This window comes from Dermochelys coriacea, chromosome 1, assembly GCF_009764565.3.
Source record: "Dermochelys coriacea isolate rDerCor1 chromosome 1, rDerCor1.pri.v4, whole genome shotgun sequence".
In the NCBI taxonomy this organism is placed as follows: Eukaryota; Metazoa; Chordata; order Testudines; family Dermochelyidae; genus Dermochelys; species Dermochelys coriacea.
Genome location: NC_050068.2, coordinates 10,054,600 through 10,080,470, shown reverse-complemented (window position 1 = coordinate 10,080,470; position 25,871 = coordinate 10,054,600). Strand labels below are relative to the sequence as shown.

General features: G+C 51.8%; 1 protein-coding gene across 1 annotated transcript in view; it reads right to left on the bottom strand.

Moving 5' to 3' along the window:
* Positions 1–15,501, bottom strand: part of P4HA3 (prolyl 4-hydroxylase subunit alpha 3) — a 37,176-nt gene extending 21,675 nt beyond the window's left edge. Inside the window, 4 exon segments of the mRNA XM_038420916.2 lie at positions 3,931–4,154; positions 4,807–4,949; positions 15,232–15,317; positions 15,319–15,501. Coding sequence (XP_038276844.1) covers positions 3,931–4,154; positions 4,807–4,949; positions 15,232–15,317; positions 15,319–15,408 — 543 coding nt within the window. The 5' untranslated portion in view covers positions 15,409–15,501.
* Between the last annotated feature and the right edge of the window lie 10,370 nt (positions 15,502–25,871).

The following is a 25,871-nucleotide window of genomic DNA, read 5'->3' as shown; positions in this document are numbered from 1 at the left end:
GCAAAGCTCACACAGAAATCAGTGGGTCAAATGCATCCCTGATCTGACTCCATGCTAGTTATCTTATTGTTATTTGTTCTCCAGTTGTGATCAGGGCCCCGTTCTGCAAGGTGCTGTACAGACCCATAGTAAGAGGCAGCCCTTGCCCTGTAGAGCTTGCAATCTACATAGGCAAGACAGACAAAGGACGTATTGTTACTTCCTGAGAGGCAGCATGGCCTAGTGAATAGAGCATTGGGCTGGGACTCAGGAGAGCTGACTTTTATTTGCCGCTCTGCCGCGGGCCTGTTGTGCAAGTCACGTCACTGCTCTGTGCCTCAGTTTCTCCAGGTATAAAAAGGGGTTGATGATTCTGCTCTCCTTTGCAAAACACTTTGAGATCTACTGAGGAAGAGTGCTGGATAAGAATTAGGATTTTTCCATATTTTATACATTCCTTTTATACATAGGGGAACCGGGAGGTTAAGTGACTTGTCCAGTATTACACAGGAAACCTGTGGCTCAGCTGAGACCTGAACCCACATATCCTGAGTACCTGTTTAGTGCCTTATCCTCATGACCAGCTTTCTCTCCCCAGTGATGGTTTTGCCTGTCCCTGAGCATCTTAGCACCACTGCTTGCAATGGGGCTAGTGGCTGAGTCAGACATGCAGGGTGGGACCCCAAGTAATGTCCTTGCCTGGGAGTGTGGGCACCCCTTTCCCATTAGGGCATAGCTCATGTTACATTGCTGCTGGGGCTAATCCAGTTAGCGATAATTGCCTGAAGTGACCTTTCTATCCACGGTTAAGGACTATCAGAGGCTAAGCATGGATTGCTGTAGATTCAGCTACTTAAAACGCTACAGTGGAACAGCTGGAGTGCTTCAGAGTAGACACTACCTACGCCGACAGGAGGAGTTCTCCGGCTGGCGCAGGTAATCCACCTTCCTGGGAGGCAGCAGCTGGAAGACGGAAGAATTCTTCCGTCAACCTAGCGCTGTCTACACTGGGAGCTAGTGGCATAGCTGATAGTTCATGTATAGTCTAGAGGTTAGAGCGAGGGACTGGGCTCAGGTCCTCAAGGTTCTTTTAGCTCTGCCAATGACTTGCTGTGTGTCCTTGGGCTAGTCACTTAATTTCTCTATGACTCAGTTGCATCCTTTGTAAATGGGGACAAGTGATACTTATCCTAATTCCCAAGGGTGTTGTTATTAATTATTATTATTTTGTATTTTCATAGCACGTAGGAGCCCCCAGTCATGGCCCATTGTTCCAGATGCTGTACAATCACAGGCCAAAAAGTCAATCACTGCTCCAAAGAGCTCACAACCTAAGTCTAAGTCAAGAAAAGACAACAGGTAAATTCAGACAGCCTGGGGAATACACAGAAACAATGAGACAGTATTGGCCAGCATGACAGGCAGTGGTCTCAGCACATCCACAGTATACCTGTTTTCAGGTTGTGGGGCTTAATTAATTGATCATAAAGCACTTTGTAATAGCTGAACGATCGCCTGTGTGCCCTAGATCTACTGAAGGGAATGTGGAGTTCTCCTAAATGGTGAGGGGGAAAAGAAATTCCACCAAATGCATCCGATGAAGTGAGCTGTAGCTCACGAAAGCTTATGCTCTAATAAATTTGTTAGTCTCTAAGGTGCCACAAGTACTCCTTTTCTTTTTTCAGGAAATCTGAGTTACGTCTCTGCTGCCCCAGCTCTTCCTTTCGTATAGCCACAGGCAGTGAGAAACCTGTTCTCCGGGCTATAACTGAACTCCCAGAATGTTGTAATTAATCACAGTCAGAGATCGGAACCAGACGTCTCCTTGCCTGGTGTGACTGCATGAAACAGGATCGCAGAGCTTGCTGTCACTGTCTGCCAGGAATGTCTAAGAGATGAGTCAGAAAGGGTCTCGCTTGCAATATTTGAGGAAAGAAACATCCAGTGTAATTTCTTATCACTGTAACTTCATAATTTCCCCCGAATGATCAAGGTCACATACATCTGAAGAAGGGTTTTTTTTTACCCACGAAAGCTTATGCCCAAATAAATCTGTTAGTCTTGAAGGTGCCACCGGACTCCTTGTTGTTTTTGTGGATACAGACTAACACGGCTACCCCTCTCCTATTTGTGCACATTACAACATCCAGGGACTGTCACCCCGGCAAGACAAGTCTGATTGTCCCCATTTCACAGCAGGACAGACGGAGGCACAGTGGGGTGAAATGCCTCACCCAAGTTCACATGGCAGAGCTGAGAATAGAACCCAGGTCTCCTGATGCTGCGGCTGGTGCTCCCTCGGGGTAAAGAAATTCTGGGCTAGAATAGAGAGAGTCCCAGCTGTTTCTGACAGAGGCATTCAGGACTCGCTTCCAGCTTGAGCGCCTGAGTTCAGGGCCCCCAGCTCCATCTGGGGGAGCTCAGATGGGAACCTAGTTTAGCTATCACAGCTGGGGCTGGGGCTCCCTGGGGTACCTATGCTGCTGTATTTGGTTCAAAGGGCGATACTTGCTCCGGGCCAACAGGCCCCATGAAGGCGGCATACGCTGGGTATGGCAGGCCCTTTATTTAAATCACATGTGGAGCCTTTCGTAGCAAAGCGAGCTTTGAATTTGTGACAGCGTGACATGAACACAGCGGCATCAGAGCACCGTATCCGGCCTGGCACACTGACGGGGGACGTAGCTCCCTTCTGGTCACAGTGTTCACATTCTGGTCACAACACCTGCTTTGTGTGGCTTATATTAGGCTGACTCCTGCTAATGCTGCATCTCCTGGTACCAGCCCCTGATGCCGGGTGGGGTGTGCTCCAGGGGGACTTCCATTGTTTGTCTTGATTCCCGACAGTGCTGCTCTGTGCCTGCGGGAGGCATCAGCCTTTTCCTAGTGGGGGAGGAGGTCTGAGGTGGGCCTTAGCCCCCTTCACCACGAGGCCCCGCCTCCTACTGCTCCTCTTCCCCCTGAGGTCCCGCCCCTGGCCAGGCCAAAAGCCAGAGCCAGGCAGTAGCAAGAACCATGCAGGGAGCCCCGGACTCTCCACCGGCCCTGGGCGGCATGCCCCAGAGGGTGGGGACACGGGCCAGAAGCTGCTCTTGGGCACCCCAGCCCCTGGGCAGCTCTTACCACGGCCTGGCTCCAACGTCCAGCCTGGCCAAGGGCTGGAGCCCCTGCATGTGGCCCGTTTTTGCACCCTAACTCCCCAGCATACAATCCAGTCACTGTGAAGTGTGCTGGGAAGACACTTGTGTGGGGAGATGGGTTTAGCACAGACCTGGATTAGAACTAGTCGATCAAGGGGCATTGAGTGGATGCTGTGGACTAGCTATCCGTCATTTCACTGATGTCTTCCGTGCTGGAAAAGACTACACGTAACACGTACTCATGGTATCCTAGGCTGGCTTATTGTGCCCCCTAGTGGCTGGCCCCAGGGGTGACAAACCCTGCTACTTACAGTGGAAGGGAGCTCTTTCTAGGGCTTGTGCTGAGGGTCATGAGTTCAAGCCCCCCAGCTGCCAGCACAGTTAATGTTCCAGTTTCTTAAACACACAATTAAACTGATCGCTGAATTTGTGGCCAGAGAGCAAATTTCCTCCAGGGCCTATTGACAATGAGCCTGACAGGAGATAATTTCATCCTGCGTTGGCTGTCCTTAGTAGGGATCAGGTGGGCAGCTCCTGTCTCATCAGCGGAGGAGGGGCAGGGCATTGATGGACATGGGTGCTCTTACTAACCCATAGGGACTTCAAGCCACTGCAGTCAGCGCCCCCGCCAGCCTTCATGAGATACGTGCAACCCACGTTAAAGCAGCCTGGCTCTTTGTCCCCCTCTAGTGGCTGGAGTTTGTCCCCGCAGACGGTTCCATAGGAGATGCTTTTACGCACAGGTTGAGTGACAGCCTGGTAACCCCCTTGCCCATGCCCCTGCAGTGCTGGCCCCATGGCTCCCCCTCACCTTGCCGACGAGGAAGCAGTCATCAGCGGAGAGCGGGAAGAGCTGCCCGGGACTGTAGATGTCAGGGAGGTGAGTGCCGCTGGCTCTCTGGAACATACCTTTCACCAGCCCCTTCACACTCAGAGCATAGACATCCTGCAGCCTCATCAGTGCCCGCGCTGCTCCCTCTAAGTCCTCGAACTCAGGCAGGTCCTTCTCCACGTGCCTGTAGCCGCTCTTGAGCGCTGTAATGTCAGTGACAGGGGGAGGGTCAGCTGGGCGGCGGAGAACGGAACGCCAGTGCCCAGCTAAGTGCTTCTGTTGGCTGGAGCCAAGGAGGGATTCATGGAGAAGGGGCTTCCCTTGAAACGCCATCTGAAAGTATTTCAGTGCCGAACAAATGGGACCTTCTCCTTGTTTGCCTATCCATGGGTACACAGCCTACCCGAGCTTGTGCCCCTTGCTCTTACTCCTCTTTGTCCCCCATAACTGACCTCCCACATTGTCTCCTGTTATTCCCTTCCCATTTCCTCTCCTCGCCTTGTTCTCCTTCCTGGCCATCACCTTCCTCCCACTCCCAATTTCCCCTCCTCCCTCATTCCCTCCCACTTTCAATCCCTCCCTTGAGCATCCCCCTCATTATCTCTATATGGGGGTGATGGATCCAGGCCCGGAGACACCAGCTGAACCTCTAGCCTCAAGCCCCAGCTCCTCCGGACACACGGTGAGAGATGCACAAAGGCATGTAGGTGCCTAACTCCCATTGGGATCCATGGGAATTAGGCACTTGAATACCTCTGTGAATCCCACCCATTGCGCTCATCTGCTGACTCAAAGCAGGTCAAGCACTGTGGGTACGTGGCAGCCGTGGGTTTGGCACAGCCCCCTCTCCGGTACCTTGGGTGTTCTCACTGGCCTCCAGGCTGTGCACCACATTCAGCCAATCAGACTGCAGCCTTTTGATCAGCGTGTAGGCGAGTAACGGGTTTGCCGCAGAGCCCCCGGCTCCTTGGTGCAAATCCTGCACCTTGTTGTAAAACCTGGAAGGCATGAGCAGGGCAATCCCTCAGAGACACTGGAGTCAGCCAGCACGGCCCATTGCAGCAGGCTGGGCGACGGGCCAGGGAGCACAGAGCTGGGGAAACTCCTCAGCAGTGAGATCTGGAAAGACTGAGGGATGGTGGCTCGCGGGAAGTGCCATCAGTTGAAACTAGACAGAACAAAGAAGGGGTCAGGTGGGCAGGTCCTGCCCCCTCAGCTGCAGGAAGGGCGGTGCTCTGGTGGATCTGGGTATCTCTCTTTTGATAACAAGAACAGAGCTTGCTCTTACTTGGTGCCTGGTACTTTGTCTTTTCCATGGGCATATCAGCAGTTGCCATGGCCGGCCCCATTGTCCAGCTCATAGATACCCAAGCCCCAGATCCCTGCTTTGACTCCAGCTTGGATCTAACTTTAGATTTTCTGTTGTGCTCAGCTGAGCAGGGGGAAAAGCCATAAAATGGCACCTAGAGCTTGACTCATTCCAGATGTTAGTCATGTGACCCATCCTCATAAAAAGGTATTTTCCACTGACCTCATTATTAGACTCCTGAGCTCAAATCCAGATCCTGAGATTGTCTCCCTGCAGTAAATGCCTCTGTGTCAGGAGTCACATGTTGAACCTGCAGCCTGACTCCTCCATAAACAATGATGACTGGAGCGTGTCACCTGGCCAGTCAGAGGGGCCAGAAGGAACCCCCCAGGTCTGCACACCATTCAGCTTTGGGCTGGTACAAAATTTGAACCTGGAACTGGATATATTACAAATGGCCCCTTTCATTATACTGGGATGAACCAAAGCCCCAGAGCCAAACTCCCTTTGTGGTTGAAATCTAGATCCATAGATTGTGCCATCTCCAGTCAAATTCAAAGGATACTCCTGAGGGAATTTTGCGCCAAAAAATTAGAAATTCTGTGCACAATATTTTAAAATTCTGCAAATTTTATTTGTCCAATAAATGTGGAGGCTCCAGCCTGGCACTGGGGAGCACAGGCCACTGGTTCTACAGTGATGGGAAATCACTGCGCAGCTCCCCCCGGGACATGGACAGTGGTGAGGCTGCACCCAACCTTGCCACAGCAATACCATAGCATACCAAGGTTTCCCGTTCCCGGCCAATGGGAGCTGCGGGGGAGTGACCCACAGGTGAGGGCAGCACGTGGAGCCCTCTGTCCCCGCTCCCTCAGGGGCCGCAGGGATGTGGTGCCAGCCACTTCCAGGAGCGGCGCGGCACGGGGCCAGGGCAGGCAGGCAGGGAGCCTAACCTGGCCTTAGTGCACACCGCTGCCACTGGAGCCGGCATCCTGAACCTCTCCTGCACCCCCACATCCCAATCCCCTGCTCTGAGCCCCCTGCTGCACCCCTCCTGCACCCCAACCCCCTGAGCCCCCTGCTGCACCTCACACCCCTCCTGCACCCAAACCCCTCAGCACCCCGCACCTCTCCTTCACCCCAACTCCCTGCCCTGAGCCCCCTCCTGCACCCCAATCCCCTTCCCTGAGCCCCTCATACACCCTACATCCCTCATCCGCCCCAACCCCTTGCCCTGAGCCCCTTCCTGCACACTGCACCCCCTCTTACACCCCACACTCCCTTCTGCACCCCAAGCTCCTGCCCCAGCCCTACCTTCATGGCCCTGCATGCAATTTCCCCACTCAGATGTGGCCCTCAGGCCAAAAAGTTTGCCACCCCTGAACTAGATGATCACAATTGTCCATTCTGGCCTTGGAATCTATGACTCACAGAACCCATTCAACTTGCCAACTCTCATGATTTGATCCCCCATCTCACACTGTGTGGGGTTTGTCCCAGCTCCCAGTATAATGGGATCATGAGAGATGCTTTTTATTTTAATGTAACTTTCTAGCTCTCATGATATCAGAGCAAAGCTTGAAAACACGGCCGCTAAAGGCTCAAATAAAATGACGCAAAATGTATTGTTTTGAGTCTCATGATTATTTTCGGGGAGAGGCAGAGAGGCTGATTCATGGGTTTTGAATGATTGGGGTTGGCAATAATGGAACTGGGAAAATCTCCAGGAGCACAGGAATATTCTGTCTCCGACAGTGGCCAACTTCAGATTCTTGAGGAAGGGGTAAATAACCCACAGCAGCAGCAGCTGTGGGACAATTTGCCTCATGTCTCATTGGCTTATGCGCAGAAGCATGAGGTTTAATATCCTCCCACCACATTTTTGTAAGCGTGAATTAGGATAACGCTAGATATCCATGTTATCCCCCTGCCTGGCGCTGCAGATCTGACCCTGCTGCCAATCTGACCGCGTCCCACTTTGTTATTTCACATGTTAGAGCAATAATTCTGAGGGATTTAGTCATGTTTGTTATTGGTGGAAAAGCTGGTGTATTTGGGGGCCAGGTTCCGCAGACATGCATATGACCCACTCCGTGTCTGTTACAAATAAGGCCACAAGGTTCATCGTTAATGAAATACATCATTCCCGATATGCGCTTTTGTTTCCAGACATTTAACTGCTCCGTGCAGGATACCGCAGAACAGCTGAATGCTGCATTGTTGGGATGGGAAGCTTTCCACCATGAAGCCTCGGGCTGACGGAGCTGATGTGGGATGGGGGACTCCTTCTTAGTTAGCAAAGAAAGGAAAGGATTATTGCACAATGCTCAGACTCTGGGTTTCCTGGGCAAAGATTTCTTCTGCACTACAGATGACTTGGGAAGTTTCTAGGCCTGATTCTCCTCTCGCTTACACCAGTTTTACATCGGTATAACTCTAGTGACTTCATTGGAGTCATTCTGCATTTACACCAGTGTAAACGACACCAGGGGCCACCCAAGCAGGTCCTTCGGCACAGCTTCACCCGATTGCAGTGGCATAGCTCTGCTTGCACCAGGAATAGCCTCTCACCCCCATTGTTACACACAGTAGCAATGAGCAATGCAAGTGCCCTGCTGCTGACTCCTGTCCGGCCCAGCTGGGTCGATGCAGATGCAAGGTAAGACTGAGCAACAAACATGACAGCTCTGACATCGAGTTTGTCCAGTTAGCCTGGTAGTCCACGTACATACACACAATCCCAGATGCATGTGCGCACACACACACACACACTTCCTGATGCATGTGTCACACACACACACACAGGGTCAGTCACATGCACACCCCTACATATGCATGCTGCACACACACTGATACTAATGTATATACATTCCCATTCACTTGCACAAACACAGAAGCAGGTACACATTCATCCACATACTCACTGGCACACTAACATGGGACACTCATATGCATACACATACTGTACATACAAACACGGACAAACATACTTAAGCACTGTCAGACCGGTGATCATGAGTCCTAAACCCTGTGTAAGGTAAAACAAGGGCTTCCCCTTTATTCCAGTTAACAGCCGACACAAAGAAAAATTCCAGCAGTGGGCTCGGTGAGGCATCTCGCAGACCCCCAACGCACTAGGTGTGTCTACATGGCAGCTGGGGGGAGCCTGGGTGGATGCTGACAGACACGTGCTAGCTGGATTAGAACACGGCTGAACTAGTGTGGCTGTTGCAGCACAGTGGCCTGGGCTTGCTGCCCGAGCACCAGCCCACCTGACCCCCGGGTCTGTATTCTGGTGCTGCCACCTGCATCTCAGTTTCAGTTACTCCTGGGGGGATTCCGCGCGCCTGCACAAAATGCCCCCCACAGAATTTCTGTGTTTCCCTGCAGAAAATGCCAGGGAAGCCCACGCGGGGGTGAGACCATGTGCGCGGTTTTTGGTGGGGGGGACTGCCCCTCAAACAGAGGCGAGGCATGCGGGGGCACATAGGGTTATGTGTCACTGCCCCCCCCATTTCTGCAAGCGCAGGTTGTTGCTCCCTTCTGTGTGCTGGGAGCCTTCCTGTTTTCTGTGTAACAGACTGTGCCCACGGTGAGGCTGGGTAAGGGATGTGGGGGAAATGAGGGAAGGGAGGGGGGGTGGGGGAAGGGGCAGTGGGGAAGAAAGGGGTGGTGGAATAGGGCAGGGGGAGGGGAATGTGGGAGTGAGGGGAGGGGGATGGAGAAGAAAAGGGGATTGGGGAATCATGGGGAGAGCCCAGCATGGGGCATCCCCTCAGCAGCAGCTGGGGCTCCCCCGTTAACCAGGCCCATTGAATCCTCACTCTGACAAGCCCTACCCGCCTCCACCTGGACCCCTCCGACAAGCCTCCCACACCCAGACCCCCATCCCACTGAGCCCGAACAAGCTGCACCTGGACCCTTGGCAACATGTGACCTCCAGAAGAGGTAAGCGGAATGTCCGGGTTCCAGTAACACAGACACAGGTAACCAACCGCTTTCATGTTCTCTCCACAGGTACCAATGCGGAGAGTGGACCAGATGATATGTCTGGGGGGAGAAAGCGGAAGGAGACTCCGCTGGTTGGGAGGCATGAGATGCGATGTCCTGAGGTTGGGGGTTCCACGACCACCACTCCCAAGAGGAGAAGGCGGGTGGTGGTGGTCGGGGACTCTCTCCTCCGGGGGACTGAGTCATCTATCTGCCGCCCTGACCGGGAAAACCGAGAAGTCTGCTGCTTGCCAGGGGCTAAGATTCGTGATGTGACGGAGAGACTGCCGAGACTCATCAAGCCCTCGGATCGCTACCCCTTCCTGCTTCTCCACGTGGGCACCAATGATACTGCCAAGAATGACCTTGAGCGGATCACTGCGGACTACGTGGCTCTGGGAAGAAGGATAAAGGAGTTGGAGGCGCAAGTGGTGTTCTCGTCCATCTCCCCGTGGAAGGAAAAGGCCTGGGTAGGGACCGTCGAATCGTGGAGGTCAACGAATGGCTACGCAGGTGGTGTCGGAGAGAAGGCTTTGGATTCTTTGACCATGGGATGGTGTTCCATGAAGGAGGAGTGCTGGGCAGAGACGGGCTCCATCTTACGAAGAGAGGGAAGAACATCTTTGCCAGCAGGCTGGCTAACCTAGTGAGGAGGGCTTTAAACTAGGTTCACCGGGGGAAGGAGACCAAAGCCCTGGGGTAAGTGGGAAAGCGGGATACCGGGAGGAAGCACAGGCAGGAATGTCTGTGAGGGGAGGGCTCCTGCCTCATACTGGGAATGAGGGGCGATCAACAGGTTATCTCAAGTGCTTATATACAAATGCACAAAGCCTTGGAAACAAGCAGGGAGAACTGGAGGTCCTGGTGATGTCAAGGAATTATGACGTGATTGGAATAACAGAGACTTGGTGGGATAACTCACATGACTGGAGTACAGTCATGGATGGTTATAAACTGTTCAGGAAGGACAGGCAGGGCAGAAAAGGTGGGGGGAGTAGCACTGTATGTAAGGGAGCAGTATGACTGCTCAGAGCTCCGGTACGAAACTGTGGAAAAACCTGAGTGTCTCTGGATTAAGTTTAGAAGTGTGTGCAACAAGAGTGATGTCATGGTGGGAGTCTGCTATAGACCACCGGACCAGGGGGATGAGGTGGATGAGGCTTTCTTCCGGCAACTCACGGAAGCTACTAGATCGCATGCCCTGATTCTCATGGGTGACTTTAATTTTCCTGATATCTGCTGGGAGAGCAATACAGCGGTGCATAGACAATCCAGGAAGTTTTTGGAAAGCGTAGGGGACAATTTCCTGGTGCAAGTGCTAGGGGAGCCAACTAGGGGGAGCGCTTTTCTTGACCTGCTGCTCACAAACCGGGTAGAATTAGTGGGGGAAGCAAAAGTGGATGGGAATCTGGGAGGCAGTGACCATGAGTTGGTTGAGTTCAGGATCCTGACGCAGGGAAGAAAGGTAAGCAGCAGGATACGGACCCTGGACTTCAGGAAAGCAGACTTTGACTCCCTCAGGGAACAGATGGCCAGGATCCCCTGGGGGACTAACATGAAAGGGAAGGGAGTCCAGGAGAGCTGGCTGTATTTCAAGGAATCCCTGTTGAGGTTACAGGGACAAACCATCCCGATGAGTCGAAAGAATAGTAAATATGGCAGGCGACCAGCTTGGCTTAATGGTGAAATCTTAGCGGATCTTAAACATAAAAAAGAAGCTTACAAGAAGTGGAAGGTTGGACATATGACCAGGGAAGAGTATAAAAATATTGCTCGGGCATGTAGGAAAGATATCAGGAGGGCCAAATCGCACCTGGAGCTGCAGCTAGCAAGAGATGTCAAGAGTAACAAGAAGGGTTTCTTCAGGTATGTTGGCAACAAGAAGAAAGCCAAGGAAAGTGTGGGCCCCTTACTGAATGAGGGAGGCAAGCTAGTGACAGAGGATGTGGAAAAAGCTAATGTACTCAATGCTTTTTTTGCCTCTGTTTTCACTAACAAGGTCAGCTCCCAGACTGCTGTGCTGGGCATCACAAAATGGGGAAGAGATGGCCAGCCCTCTGTAGAGATAGAGGTGGTTAGGGACTATTTAGAAAAGCTGGACGTGCACAAGTCCATGGGGCCGGACGAATTGCATCCGAGAGTGCTGAGGGAATTGGCGGCTGTGATTGCAGAGCCCTTGGCCATTATCTTTGAAAAACTCGTGGCGAACGGGGGAAGTCCCGGATGACTGGAAAAAGGCTAATGTAGTGCCCATCTTTAAAAAAGGGAAGAAGGAGGATCCTGGGAACTACAGGCCGGTCAGCCTCACCTCAGTCCCTGGAAAAATCATGGAGCAGGTCCTCAAAGAATCAATCCTGAAGCACTTAGAGGAGAGGAAAGTGATCAGGAACAGTCAGCATGGATTCACCAAGAGAAGGTCATGCCTGACTAATCTAATCGCCTTTTATGATGAGATTACTGGTTCTGTGGATGAAGGGGAAAGCAGTGGATGTATTGTTTCTTGACTTTAGCAAAGCTTTTGACACGGTCTCCCACAGCATTCTTGTCAGCAAGTTAAGGAAGTATGGGCTGGATGAATGCACTATAAGGTGGGTAGAAAGCTGGCTAGATTGTCGGGCTCAACGGGTAGTGATCAATGGCTCCATGTCTAGTTGGCAGCCGGTGTCAAGTGGAGTGCCCCAGGGGTCGGTCCTGGGGCCCGTTTTGTTCAATATCTTCATAAATGATCTGGAGGATGGTGTGGATTGCACTCTCAGCAAATTTGCGATATGATACTAAACTGGGAGGAGTGGTAGATACGCTGGAGGGGAGGGATAGGATACAGAAGGACCTAGACAAAATTGGAAGATTGGGCCAAAAGAAATCTAATGAGGTTCAATAAGGATAAGTGCAGGACCCTGCACTTAGGATGGAAGAATCCAATGCACCGCTACAGACTAGGGACCGAATGGCTCGGCAGCAGTTCTGCGGAAAAGGACCTAGGGGTGACAGTGGACGAGAAGCTGGATATGAGTCAGCAGTGTGCCCTTGTTGCCAAGAAGGCCAATGGCATTTTGGGATGTATAAGTAGGGGCATAGCGAGCAGATCGAGGGACGTGATCGTTCCCCTCTATTCGACACTGGTGAGGCCTCATCTGGAGTACTGTGTCCAGTTTTGGGCCCCACACTACAAGAGGATGTGGATAAATTGGAAAGAGTACAGCGAAGGGCAACAAAAATGATTAGGGGTCTAGAGCACATGACTTACGAGGAGAGGCTGAGGGAGCTGGGATTGTTTAGTCTGCAGAAGAGAAGAATGAGGGGGATTGATAGCTGCTTTCAACTACCTGAAAGGGGGTTTCAAAGAGGATGGCTCTAGACTGTTCTCAATGGTAGCAGATGACAGAACGAGGAGTAATGGTCTCAAGTTGCAATGGGGGAGGTTTAGATTGGATATTAGGAAAAACTTTTTCACTAAGAGGGTGGTGAAACACTGGAATGCGTTACCTAGGGAGGTGGTAGAATTTCCTTCCTTAGAGGTTTTTAAGGTCAGGCTTGACAAAGCCCTGGCTAGGATGATTTAACTGGGACTTGGTCCTGCTTTGAGCAGGGGGTTGGACTAGATGACCTTCTGGGGTCCCTTCCAACCCTGATATTCTATGATTCTATGATTCTATGACCCCCACCCCCATCAAGCCCTACTCCCCCAGCACCCAGACCCCCCCCCTGAGCCCCACATACCCAGACCCCCCTGCCAAGCCCCATCTCCCCACACCCAGACCCCACCTCTGAGCCCAACCACCACCACCTGGATCCCCTGCAGAGTCCCATTGCCCCTGCACTCGGAAGCCCCCAACAAGCCCCTGTGTACCCAGATCTCCCACTGAGCCACCCACAACCAGATTATCCCACACAGAAACCTCTTACCCCACACCTGGATCCCCCAGATTAAGCCCCTCCACTCTTGGATCCTGCTGGGTTGAGCCTGCCTAGCCACACCTGGTGCGCCTGGCACAGAGGGGCAGGGCCCCGGGGTGTTTCTGGGGAAGGCCCAGCCCTTGCACTGTGTCAGGGTCAGGTGCAGCTTCACTGCCGAGTCTCTGTACTGCAGGGGGTGGGGGTTCAGGGTGATCGTCCACCTCAATGCCGCCAGTGGCCTATGCTCCCCACTGCCACACTGGAGCCACATTTCTTTATTGACAAATAAAACTTGCAGAATTTTAAAATATTGAGGCATCATTTTTAATTTTTTGGTGCAGAATTCCCTCAGGAGTATTTCAGTGCTCAAGCAGCGCTAGGGCGTGTTTGTATACCTTGGCTGGGAAGCACACCTCCAGCTGCAGTGTAGACGGACAGATCTCCCTTGATTAATAATACACCCTGAATCCCTTCTATAACAGGGGCGTTTTCACCTTCCCTTGCAGAATGCAGGGTGGTTCACCTGCTGGGATCATTTAGGCATATTTCACCTAATCCATTCCCTGCTACCGCAGGGGTCTGGGACATCAGGGGTCTGGGACATCGGTAGCACCTCGGTCACTCCCTGTGGCACACAGTTTAGTCTCCTGGGGGCTGAAATGCTTTAGTCTGATTAAAGTCCTGGGTTTAACACTAGGGTATCAGTGTGAAATTGAATAGCCTGTGACAGACAGGAGGTGAGAGGATCTAATGGTCCCTTCTGGGCTTCAACACTATGAACACACACTCACTAACTTGCACACATGTATTGTTACACACACCCATGGTCCTGGGCACACACACTTGCTCACATGTATTGTTACATATCCATGGTTCTGGCCACACACACTCACTCACTTGCACACATGTGCTGTCATACACACATGGTCCTGGTTGCACATGCTTGCTCACTTGCACACATGTACGGTTACATACACACAGTCCTGGGCACACACATTTCATTCACACGCACTCACATGCCCTCCCTGCCTGGGAACCCTCAGACTGCGACCAGGGACCATCCTTCTCAAGTGTCTGGAAAGGACCTGGCACATAGCGGGTGCTGCTGCAAACTGGCATTAATAATAATAACAAGTTCATCTGCATCCATGCCTTCACTCCCCACACATGCCCTTTGCTAGCACATCCCTGCCTGGGACCCCCCCGTGTTTGGTTTGCTAACTGACCAGCCCTAGGTGAGACAGAACCATCATTCTACAAAGCCCATCTCCTGTGGCGTCTGGTACTCTCTCTTCTGTCTCTTATCGATTTATTTAAAGCTTGTCTCTCCTGATGCTCTAGGTGCTTGCACACCGAGGAACAGAGACGCAAACCAAATGCAAAATGCTCTCAGGTTCCTTGCTAACTAAAGGCCAGGATCACCAACAAGCCTAAGGGAGTTAGGTGCTTGCATTCAGTGGGAGTTGGGCTTTTGAAAATCCCAGCCCATTACGCTGTTTGAGGCAGGGACCCTCTTTCATTCTGTTTGTACAGCCCCTAGCACCATGGGGTCCTGCTCCAGACCTGGGGCCCTCCCGGTGCTGAGTGAGCCGCCTTCTGAAATACCCAGGGTCTGAGGCTCGCTGGATCAGCCGTCCTGCCATGGAAGCTAATGGAGCAGCACCGGAACTATAGGGATGGGGTGGGCAGGCAGGAGGGTCCCTTCTGCAAGGAGAGGGATGTGCCCAGCCAAATGCTTTCACCAGGGGCCGGAGGGGACCCCTCCGGGGGACAGCTGAGCACTGGGAAAGTTCATGGCTCTGTGTCCTGGCTGCAGCCCGTGGGGCTCTCTGACCCCAGCCGCCCCGCCCCTCCCGTGCTGAATGGCCAGGGCTGATCCAGACTCTGCTGGGAGCTGGTCCCGAGGCAGAGCCGGGCTGCGGGGTGCAGGGTCCGAGGGTGGATCCGGCTGCGGACCCCGCCGGATGTGGGGTGTGTCTGGATCGGGGGCCAGCACTGGGAGGGCAGGGCGCTGGGAAAGCCAGAGGGTCCAGGGTCAGTTCGGGCCCCTCTCTGGGGCCTGCGCCCCGGGCCGGCCCGGTTACCTCTGCAGGTCCTTCAGCCGGTGGGTCTCCGCCTCCAGGTAGCTCCCAGGTGCCGCAGCAGCCGCCTCGGTGGCCAGCGCCTGCCGGGACGGTGAGCATGGAGGTGAAGGTCTCGCCCCGCGCCCGGCGCAGGCAGGCCAGCCACAGACCCAGCGCAGCCACCGCCGCCAGGCGCATCGCTGCGGCGCTGCTGGGGCGGCTCCGGCTGACCCCCGCAGCTGCCCTGTGCGGGGCCCGGCTCCGGGACCCTTCCCCTTCCAGCGCCGCCCAGCGGCCCGTGCTGGCCCCAGCCGGCAGAAGCGGGCCCGGCTCCGGGGGCTCCGCCTTGGCCAATGGCAGGGAAAGGCACCGGGGAGGGGAAGCTCCAGATGCGAAGCGGGAGGAAACTGCCGCGGGGCCGGCCGCGGGCTCCCGGGCGGCTCGGGGCAGCCGCTGGCGCTGACCGGGGGGGGGCGCCTGGGCAGGACGCAATCAGTGGCGCTTTCCAGGCGCGCAGGGTTTGGCCCAATGCCTCTCGCTAATGGGCAGGCGGCCGCTTTCCCGGGGGAGGGGGATTTATCACCCCCCCGGGGGCTTCGTGCAGCGTCCCCCGGAGCAGCGTGTCAGACGGTGTGAGAGACACGGGCGGGGGGGGTCACTTGTCCCTGGAGAGAGGAATGACCAGCCTGGTGATGTGTGGCTCCGGGCCAGGAGCTCACCCAGCCGGCGGGGATCCCTGCTACCTTCTGCCCCGCGGCACAGACCTAAGGGCAGGCCTAAGATCCTGCTTAGATGCATTAGGTCGAATTTATAATGTGTGTGTCTACACTACCGAGCCCTTTCTGCCGACCTAAAGGGCTCTTAAAACCCACGCCTGTACTCCACCTAGAGGAGAGGAGTAGCGCCAGTGTCGACCTTCCCGGGTCCAATTAGGGGTAGTGTAGACACAGCACAATGTAATTCCAGGGGTTTGGCCTCCTGGAGCTATCCCAAGAGTGCTCCAATGTGACCGCTCTGGACAGCACTTTCAGCTCCACTGCACTTCAGCCAGGTACACAGGAAAGGCCCCGGGGCCCTTTTGCATTTCATTGCCTGTTTGATCAGCGTGGGGAGCTCACCACTGCCGCTGACCATGGCTGCCCAGGGCCGCAAACGTGCTCCAGCCTTTAGCCTGCAGGAGACACTGGATCTGATTGCCTTGTGGGAGAAAAGCCTGTGCAGGCAGAGCTCTATGCCCAAATCGCACAGTGCATGGGGCGGAAAGGCTACACCAGGGACTCACAGCAGTGCCATGTGAAAATCAAGGCCCTCGTGCGAGCGTACCTGAAGACAAGGATGGCGAATAGTTGCCCTGGGGCTGAGCCACAGGCATGCCGCTTCTATGAGCAACTGCATGCAATTCTAGACAGGGACTTCACTGGTACCCCGATATTTGTCGTGGATAGCTCCCGGGCAGCCCCGGGCAACAGCGAGGAGGACACTGTTGATGAGGAAGAGGAGGAGAATGTGCAGCAGGCAAGGTTGTCTCCCCAACAACCAGGACCTTTTCCTAACTCGGGTGCCAACCCCCTCCCAGGACCCACTGTTGCAGGACTGTGATGATGGGGAAGGCACCTCTGGTGAGTGCACACTTGTAATAACACTACAGAGATTCAGTGCAATTGTGGTTAATGTTTAATTGGAGGTAAACGATTGGGATACAGGGGGGCCAGTCCAGCCATGCAAAGGGGGCTCCCCAGAAAAGCCTGTTTATGTGCCAAGAGTTTCCACACCAAAAAAATGTCCCCGGGCCTGCCCTGCCATCGCCTACCCTTTCCTGTGTGCTTACCATGCCTGCCTGCAAACCAAAATCAGCTGCCCAGCACTCTGCCAGGTGTTGTACCTCACCGGCAGGCTCTTCTTTTAGAAGTCTAGGCCCTGGACTACACTACGAGTTGAGGTTGAATTTAGCAGCTTTAGATCGATTTAACCTTGCACCAGGGAAGAGGATTTGGGGGGATGAGGAGAGTGACATCATTCATGATCACCTGGTTGAAATAGGGGAACTTTATTCAGGGGACATTCAGAGGTGGCTGTTCCTGCTGGGCTGTTTGCCTGTGACTGAAAAGAAATCATCCCCACTGTTAGCCACGTGGTGGCAGAGGGTAAAGGGGGGCCGGCGTTCATGCTGAGCTGTTTGCGTTTGGCTCGCAGGGATCTTTCCTGATACTAGTCACATGATGGGGGGAAGGGTGAAGCAATCATCCCAGAGAATTGGGGGGCGTGTGCGGGGGTGTTTGTTGGGTTTGTTCTGCACGTTAACCCGAAAACCGCAGCCCCCTTTCAAATGGCCAACCCAATGGGTGCTTGGTATGGGAAAGGAGGGCACTGCTGTTTGAAAGCATTCCCACATGTGATGAAGGTTGAAGAAGCCGAAAGACTGTAGCTTACCATGGCTGCCTGCAAGCCGAATTCCGTTGCCCGGCCCTGCGTGTGAGATCTCTCACACCAAACCGGCAGGCCCTCAATATAAGAGGCAAAATGCAACCCTGTACTGAAACATTTCAGAGCACATGTGCTTAACAGCTTGGTTCACCATGAAAGAGTCTAGCCATTGTTCTCTAAAATGTGTCTTTTTAACTACCACTCTCCCTTTTTTCCCCTCCTGCAGCTGCAAATGTTTCAATGCTCCCCCTATCATCTCCGTCCCAGAGGCTAGCGCAGATAAAAAGGCAAAAAAACCGCACCCGCGATGAAATGTTCTCTGAGCCCATGCAGGCCTCCCGCACTGCAAGAGCTCAGCAGAATGCGTGGAGGCAGACAATGGCAGAGTCCCTGAAAGCAGAAAATGAACGCCAGGAGAGGTGGCGGGAGCACGGTGAGAGGAGGCAGGATGCAAGGCTGAGGCTAATGTGGGAGCAAACTGACATACTTCGGCGTCTGATGGAGCTGCAGGAAAGGCAGCAGGAGCACACACTGCCACTGCAACCCCTGTAAACTGCCTGCCCTCCTCCCCAAGTTCCATAGCCTCCTCACCCTGACGCCCAAGAACGTGGCGGGGGGGCCCCCTCAGGGCACCCAGCCACTCCACCCCAGAGGATTGCCCAAGAAACAGAAGGCTAACATTCAATAAATTTTGAACTGTAGCGTGGCCTTGTCCTTCCCTCCTCCCCTCATCCACCACCTCACCCAGTGCTTCCCTCCTCACCCACCCCTTCCAGGCTACCTTGTGAGTTTTCCCCCTATTTGCGTGATGAATTAATAAAGAATGCATGTTTCAGAGTAGCAGCCATGTTAGTCTGTATTTGCAAAAGAAAAGGAGTACTTGTGGCACCTTAGAGACTAACAAATTTATTAGAGCATAAGCTTTCGTGAGCTACAGCTCACTTCATCGGATGCATTTGGTGGAAAAAACAGAGGAGAGATTTATATACACACACACAGAGAACATGAAACAATGGGTTTATCATACACACTGTAAGGAAATCTGTCAACTTCATGAAAAAACTCGCACAGATACAGACAGACATCATCTTCCTCTCCAAATGCAAACAGATGGACATCATACCGAAAGGACTGAAGGTAAAAAATCCATTACAATCTACATACCACACAGACTATGCTGACAGCTTGTGCCACACACTCTCAAGGAAACTGCGGAACCACCTGATCAACATCCTCTACAGCAAACAGGGAAAGATTAAGAATGAGCTCTCAAAACTGGATACTCTCATAAAGAACCAACCTTCCACACAAACTTCCTCGGCTGGACTTTACAAAAACTAGACAAGCCATTTACAAAACACACTTTGATTCTCTACAAAAGAAAAAGGACACTAAGCTATCTAAACTACTATATGCCACAAGGGGCCACAACAATGGTTCCCATAACCCACCCAGCAATATTGTTAATCTATCCAACTATACTCTTAGCCCAGCGGAAGAATTTGTCCTATCTCGGGGCCTCTCCTTTTGCCCCTCCACCCCCACGAACATGATACAGTTCTGTGGTGACCTAGAATCCTATTCTCAGACTCAAGGAATATTTCCAACACACCTCTGACCAACATATTAACCCACAGAGACCTTCCTGCCAACACTACAAAAAGAAGGATTCTGGGTGGACTCCTCCTGAAGGTCGAAACAGCAGCCTGGACTTCTACATAGAGTGCTTCCGCCGACGTGCACGAGCTGAAATTGTGGAAAAGCAGCATCGCTTACCCCATAACCTCAGCCATGCAGAACACAGTGCCATCCACAGCCTCAGAAACAACTCTGACATCATAATCAAAAAGGCTGACAAAGGAGGTGCTGTCGTCATCATGAATAGGTCGGAGTATGAACAAGAGGCTACTAGGCAGCTCTCCAACACCACTTTCTACAAGCTATTACCCTCTGATCCCACTGAGAGTTACCAAAAGAAACTACAACATTTGCTCAAGAAACTCCCTGAAAAAGCACAAGAACAAATCCGCACAGACACACCCCTGGAGCCCCGACCTGGGGTATTCTATCTGCTACCCAAGATCCATAAACCTGGAAATCCTGGACGCCCCATCATCTCAGGCATTGGCACCCTGACAGCAGGATTGTCTGGCTATGTAGACTCCCTCCTCAGGCCCTTCGTTACCAGCACTCCCAGCTATCTTCGAGACACCACCGAATTCCTGAGGAAACTACAGTCCATTGGTGATCTTCCTAAAAACACCATCCTAGCTACTATGGATGTAGAAGCCCTCTACACCAACATTCCACACAAAGATGGACTACAAGCAGGTGAACGAGCCTCTGATAGTGTGGCTGATGTGATTAGGCCCTATGATGGTATCCCCTGAATAGATATGTGGACACAGTTGGCAACGGGCTTTGTTGCAAGGATAGGTTCCTGGGTTAGTGGTTCTGTTGTGTGTGGTGGTTGCTGGTGAGTATTTGCTTCAGATTGGGGGGCTGTCTGTAAGCAAGGACTGGTCTGTCTCCCAAGATCTGTGAGAGTGATGGGTCGTCCTTCAGGATAGGTTGTAGATCCTTGATGATGCGTTGGAGAGGTTTTAGTTGGGGGCTGAAGGTGATGGCTAGTGGCGTTCTGTTGTTTTCTTTGTTGGGCCTGTCCTGTAGTAGGTGACTTCTGGGTACTCTTCTGGCTCTGTCAAACTGTTTCTTCACTTCAGCAGGTGGGTATTGTAGTTGTAGGAATGCATGATAGAGATCTTGTAGGTGTTTGTCTCTGTCTGAGGGGTTGGAGCAAATGCGGTTATATCGTAGCGCTTGGCTGTAGACAATGGATCGAGTGGTATGATCTGGATGAAAGCTAGAGGCATGTAGGTAGGAATAGCGGTCAGTAGGTTTCCGATATAGCGGTCAGTAGGTTTCCGTGTTTATGTGACCATCGCTTATTAGCACCGTTGATTTGCCTCAACCTTCCACCCTTCCATAAAGGTCTCCACTTCATTCACATGCACTCACATGCCCTCCCTGCCTGGGAACCCTCAGACTGCGAGCAGGGACCATCCTTCTCAAGTGTCTGGAAAGGACCTGGCATATAGCAGGTGCTACTGCAAACTGGCATTAATAATAACAACAAGCTCATCTGCATCCATGCCTTCACTCCCCACACATGCCCTTTGCTAGCACATCCCTGCCTGGGACCCCCTGTGTTTGGTTTGCTAACTGACCAGCCCTAGGTGAGACAGAACCATCATTCTACAAAGCCCATCTCCTGTGGCGTCTGGTACTCTCTCTTCTGTCTCTTATCGATTTATTTAAAACTTGTCTCTCCTGACACTCTAGGTGCTTGCACACCGATGAAAAGAGATGCAAACCAAACGCAAAATGCTCTCAGGTTCCTTGCTAACCAGTGTGGCCTAAAGGTCAGGATCACCAACAAGCCTAAGGGAGTTAGGTGCCTGCGTTCAGTGGGAGTTGGGCTTTTGACCTGCTGGGTGACCTTAGGCAAGTCATTTCGCCTCTCTGTGCCTCAGTTTCCCCAGTTGTAAAATAGGAATAAAATGCTATCCAATGTGCTGTATAAAAGTTATAGATTATTATGAGTCCAGTCCTCTTGCTTCCCTGTCAGGGGCTGAGAAAATGCCAATTGACTGAGCAGATCCACATCCAGGGGAGGAGGGGCCAGATTTGCAGCTCCAAGCACAGAGCCTTCCCTTCCCCATGGCTGGTGCCCATGGAATGATCTCTCCAGCAGTCTGCTTGCTCTGGTCCAGCTGCAGTTGCATCATACACAGGGCTTAAATTCTCACAGAGTATTTCCCAGAGCGTCCCAAACCGTACCCCCCTCCCCCACCAAACGTGCTAGAAAAATTCCATTGGGCATTGAAAATATTTACCAGAGCTGTGTTCCAGTCAGCTCTGGCTGAATTTAAGCCCTGATCATACATGAAGCGGGCTACAGGGCCAAATCTCCTGTGAAGTGCAGAGCACCCCCAACCTCCTATTGCAGTGGGAGCTGTGGGGGAGGGGGGGGGAGACACTCTGCACAGGTCAGGATCTGGCCCATTACTTTGCATGGAAGTTGCAGGTGCAACATGTTGCTCAGGGTTTGGCCCTAGAGAGGCCATGCTCTATGCTTCACTGGGTTTCAGTGCCCCCAGGGGCTCTGTGTTAACTCTCAAGAAGACCAATGTGCCCATCTAGTGGACAGTGAGCAAACAACCACCACAACTGCCAGGGGAATCTGACTTTGGAGCTCACTCGCAGCTGCACTGTTTGAGAGCGGGGCAGGATGCAGGTGTGGGGATCGTCACATAGGTCTAGACTCTAGTGACCCAGATCCTCGAAGATATTTAGGCACCTAACTACGCCCATTGATTTTAATGGGAATGAGGCACCTTTGAGGATCTAGCCATGTTGTGATAAGTGGACTGACAAATTGACTCTGGTTGTTGCTCAATGGTAAAATGTACGGGAAAGTTCACAAGTTGTCACATTAACCTACACTAACAAATATTGATGGGAAAAGATACAAAAAGATAGTTCTCTGAAGATGGCCATGCAGTGTGCAGTGGCAGTCAAATAAGCAAACGGGATGTTAGGAATCATTAAGAATGGGATAGAGAATAAGACTGAGAATATCTTATTGCCCTTATATAAATCTATGGTACGCCCACATCTTGAATACTGCGTACAGATGTGGTCCCCTCATCTCAAAAAAGATATACTGGCATTAGAAAAGGTTCAGAAAAGGGCAACTAAAATGAGTAGGAGTTTGGAATGGGACCCATATGAGGAGAGATTAAAGAGGCTAGGACTTTTCAGCTTGGAAAAGAGGAGACTGAAGGGGGATATGATAGAGGTCTATAAGATGATGAGGGGTGTGGAGAAAGTGAATAAGGAAAAGTCATTTACTTGTTCTCATAATATAAGAACTAGGGGCCACCAAATGAAATTAATAGGCAGCAGGTTTAAAACAAATAAAAGGAAGTTCTTCTTCACACAATGCAGTGTCAACCTGTGGAACTCCTTGCCTGAGGAGGTTGTGTAGGCTAGGACTATCACAGGGTTTAAAAGAGAACTGGATAAATTCATGGAGGTTAAGTCCATTAATGGCTATTAGCCAGGATGGGTAAGGAATGGTGTCCCGAGCCTCTGTTTGTCAGAGGGTGGAGATGGATGGCAGGAGAGAGATCACTGATCATTAGCTGTTAGGTTCACTCCCGCTGGGGCACCTGGCATTGGCCACTGTTGGAATACAGGATGCTGGGCTGGATGGACCTTTGGTCCGACCCAGTGTAGCCGTTCTTATGTTCTAAGGCTAGTAGGGCAGATGTCCTGGGATCCAGAAAGGGTCAGTCCCTTCCGTGCCTCCCTTGCTTTATCTGAGGCTAAGGCAGGGTGGCCCAGCAGGGCCGGAGAGTAGAGGGTTGCATTGTGTCTGTTAGTGGGTTAGCTGCCCCCACCCCTCCTGGTCTCTTTGAGTGCACCCCGTGGGGTCTCAAGCCATCACCTCTCTCCTGGTTCTCCACTCTTAGACCAGGCCCTTGGCTGCAGTCCCCTGGGAGGAGCCGGATTTAAAGGCAGATGACCCATCTGAGGTGCCAGGCTCGAGGTGCTGTTTTTGTTGTTGTTAGCGACAAAAGGGGAAAGAGAATGTTTGAAGTAACCTGTTTCGGGTATTCCGCACGTGGATTCGTTTTTCACTAACCTCCTAGAATGTTCTGGGCCTCTGTAGAATCTCATGGAACCTTCCAGACTTTCTGAGAACTACATTTTCCTCGAAGCTCCTCGAATGTTGTCAGCCATGTGGGGACAGCTTGGAAGATTCTGCTAACGCTGCTGGTCACAGGCATGAGTGAGGAGCGCAGCTTTTGGCAGCTCAGGCTCATTAAAATGTATCTTCGATCGACGATGGCCGACGAGACACTACGATCGCTTGCTATTTTATCACTTGGAAATGCCATTGGCCAGTCTTTGGATCTCGCTGTTGCTGTGCTTTAGTTTGCGAGGGCAAAAGCAAGAAAAGGGACCTTTTCGACGAAAGGACTGGGATTAACTTTCTAAGATTGTCACCTACCGTAACACTAATACTGGTCCACCCAATGTTGGTACACAGTTCAATTTCTTCAAATTAAAAAGTTTCTATAAGCTTTGAGGAAATGATTTGATTTTATTTGCTTATATATGGCATGAATAAATACAGATTTACAGATCCTAGCATGCAATTTTATCGTCTTATAGGACAGGGATAAATCATGCCTGCAAATCGTGCATCAAAGCCATGAAATGGGCTGCAAATGCAATAAAAAATAAGGTATCCACAAGTTTAAGAAGTTTAAGGAGGGGGCAGCAAAGGTGTTCCTCGCCTGGGGCACCATTTGGTCTAGGGCCGACACTGCCCCTGGGATCCACTGGGATGACCTCACCAGGCCTGAATTAGCTTCAGTGCCTGCAGTTCTGCCCCCTCTAGGAACAATGACAGAGCAAAAATCAGTGGTCAAACAGCCTCCTTAGTGCAAAGTATTTAGAACCAAAGCACTTAAAAGAAAATAGATCTTAAACCATCTACATGCCTGCCTGCCTCTCCCTACTGCTTGCCATTCCCTGGACCAGGAAAGGGACAACTTCTTCAGACTCCCTCTGCAGAGCTTGTCCCCCTGGATAGCTCCTGGCAAATCACCCTTTCCTCTTCTGAGCGGAGCTTTCTAGCTGTTTAGAGCCCTTTGATCTGTTAGTTCCCAGCATTAGCAGGACAGCAGGGTCATATTAGCCTGGAAGTAGACCATTGTCCTGTAATTGCCCCCCCTCCGATGTTTGCTTATCTACAACTATTGTGTGGTTTTCCTGTTTGCTGTCCCCACAATCCCCACTCAAGCTTTGTCAATGCATTCATACAGAAAAGACTTATAACCCAACATATAATAACTTCCCCTCACTGCCCTGTCCCATACAGTGTTCAGAACACTATTACATCAGTGTTCCTGGATTATTATACAGCACCTCCACACCCATCACACTGTGTCATTGAGATCACATGCTGGCCCCACTGGCCCGGACGGATGCTGACAAATTGGAGGGAGTTTAGAGAACAGCACTGAAAATGGGGAGGAGATTGGAAGGATTGGGTTCTGAGGACAAATGAAGGCACCATATACATATGTGTACGGCACCCATGGGTGTGCAGTGTCCTGAACAGACATGATGAGTCAAACGAGCCTGCAGTCTAATGCAGGTTGATCTAATATAGCAGGGACTCCATTCTCCCCACGCTTAGCCCAGTGTCAAGCAGGAGTAATTCCGCTGAAGTCACTGCTATAAAACTGGTGCAAATGAAAGGAGGCTCAAGGTCTCCCCCTTCTCTGCTGATTTCCCTCCTAGCAGAGTAGGTCTCATGGCTCTGGATTTCCAAAGGATTTCCAGCCAACATTTAAACCGAAGGAGCTTAGCGAATCTTAAGTGTGATGTCTAACCTACCTCCCAAATCAAGGCCCGGATCATGACATAGCTGCTCTTAGCCCTTTGCTAGTGCTCCCATGCCAAACTCCACCCCTCTGCTGTCAGGCACTGAACTGATAAATACAGGCTAGCTGGTTAGAATCAACAGAAAATCAACATCCTGAAAGCCAAGCTCCATCATGAATGTCCTGGGCCTAGGGTTTCTCCTGCTTCTGGCACTGACAGGAACCATCAGTAAGTACCCCCTTCAAAAGAGATGGGTCCCTCCTCACTTTGACCTACTCAAACTGCTACAGTCTCTAAAGTTCCTGGCATGTTAAGGATATGAGCTAACTGTGTGTGCATGGAAGAATCCAAAGCTAAAGGACTACACAGAGTTGTAACGCTATCACAGCCTCTGGGTCTTTGGCTAGCACTGTCCAGGGGAGGACGACTGCATTTGTGAAAGCAAGTAGGGTGATCAGACTCAGAAATCTGGAGGAAGACCAGTAGGATCGGTTTGTTTTGCATGCTGCAGGAAAATTGCTCAAGACTTTTAAGGCAGGGAGATTGTTCCACTGGGTCAAATTCTGCTCTTGTTCCCACCTATGTAAATCCACAGAAGTTCAGGGGAGTTACTCAGAACTTACACCAGTACAATTGAGAGCAGAATATGGCCCATTTATGAACAGCATCTCCTGGGAGCACCAGCAACCCCAGACCAAGGTGTCTTCACTAAATTGGGATCTCACAGAGACACGCTCCACATGGTCCAGCATTAGAAACAAATGGGCCCAAAT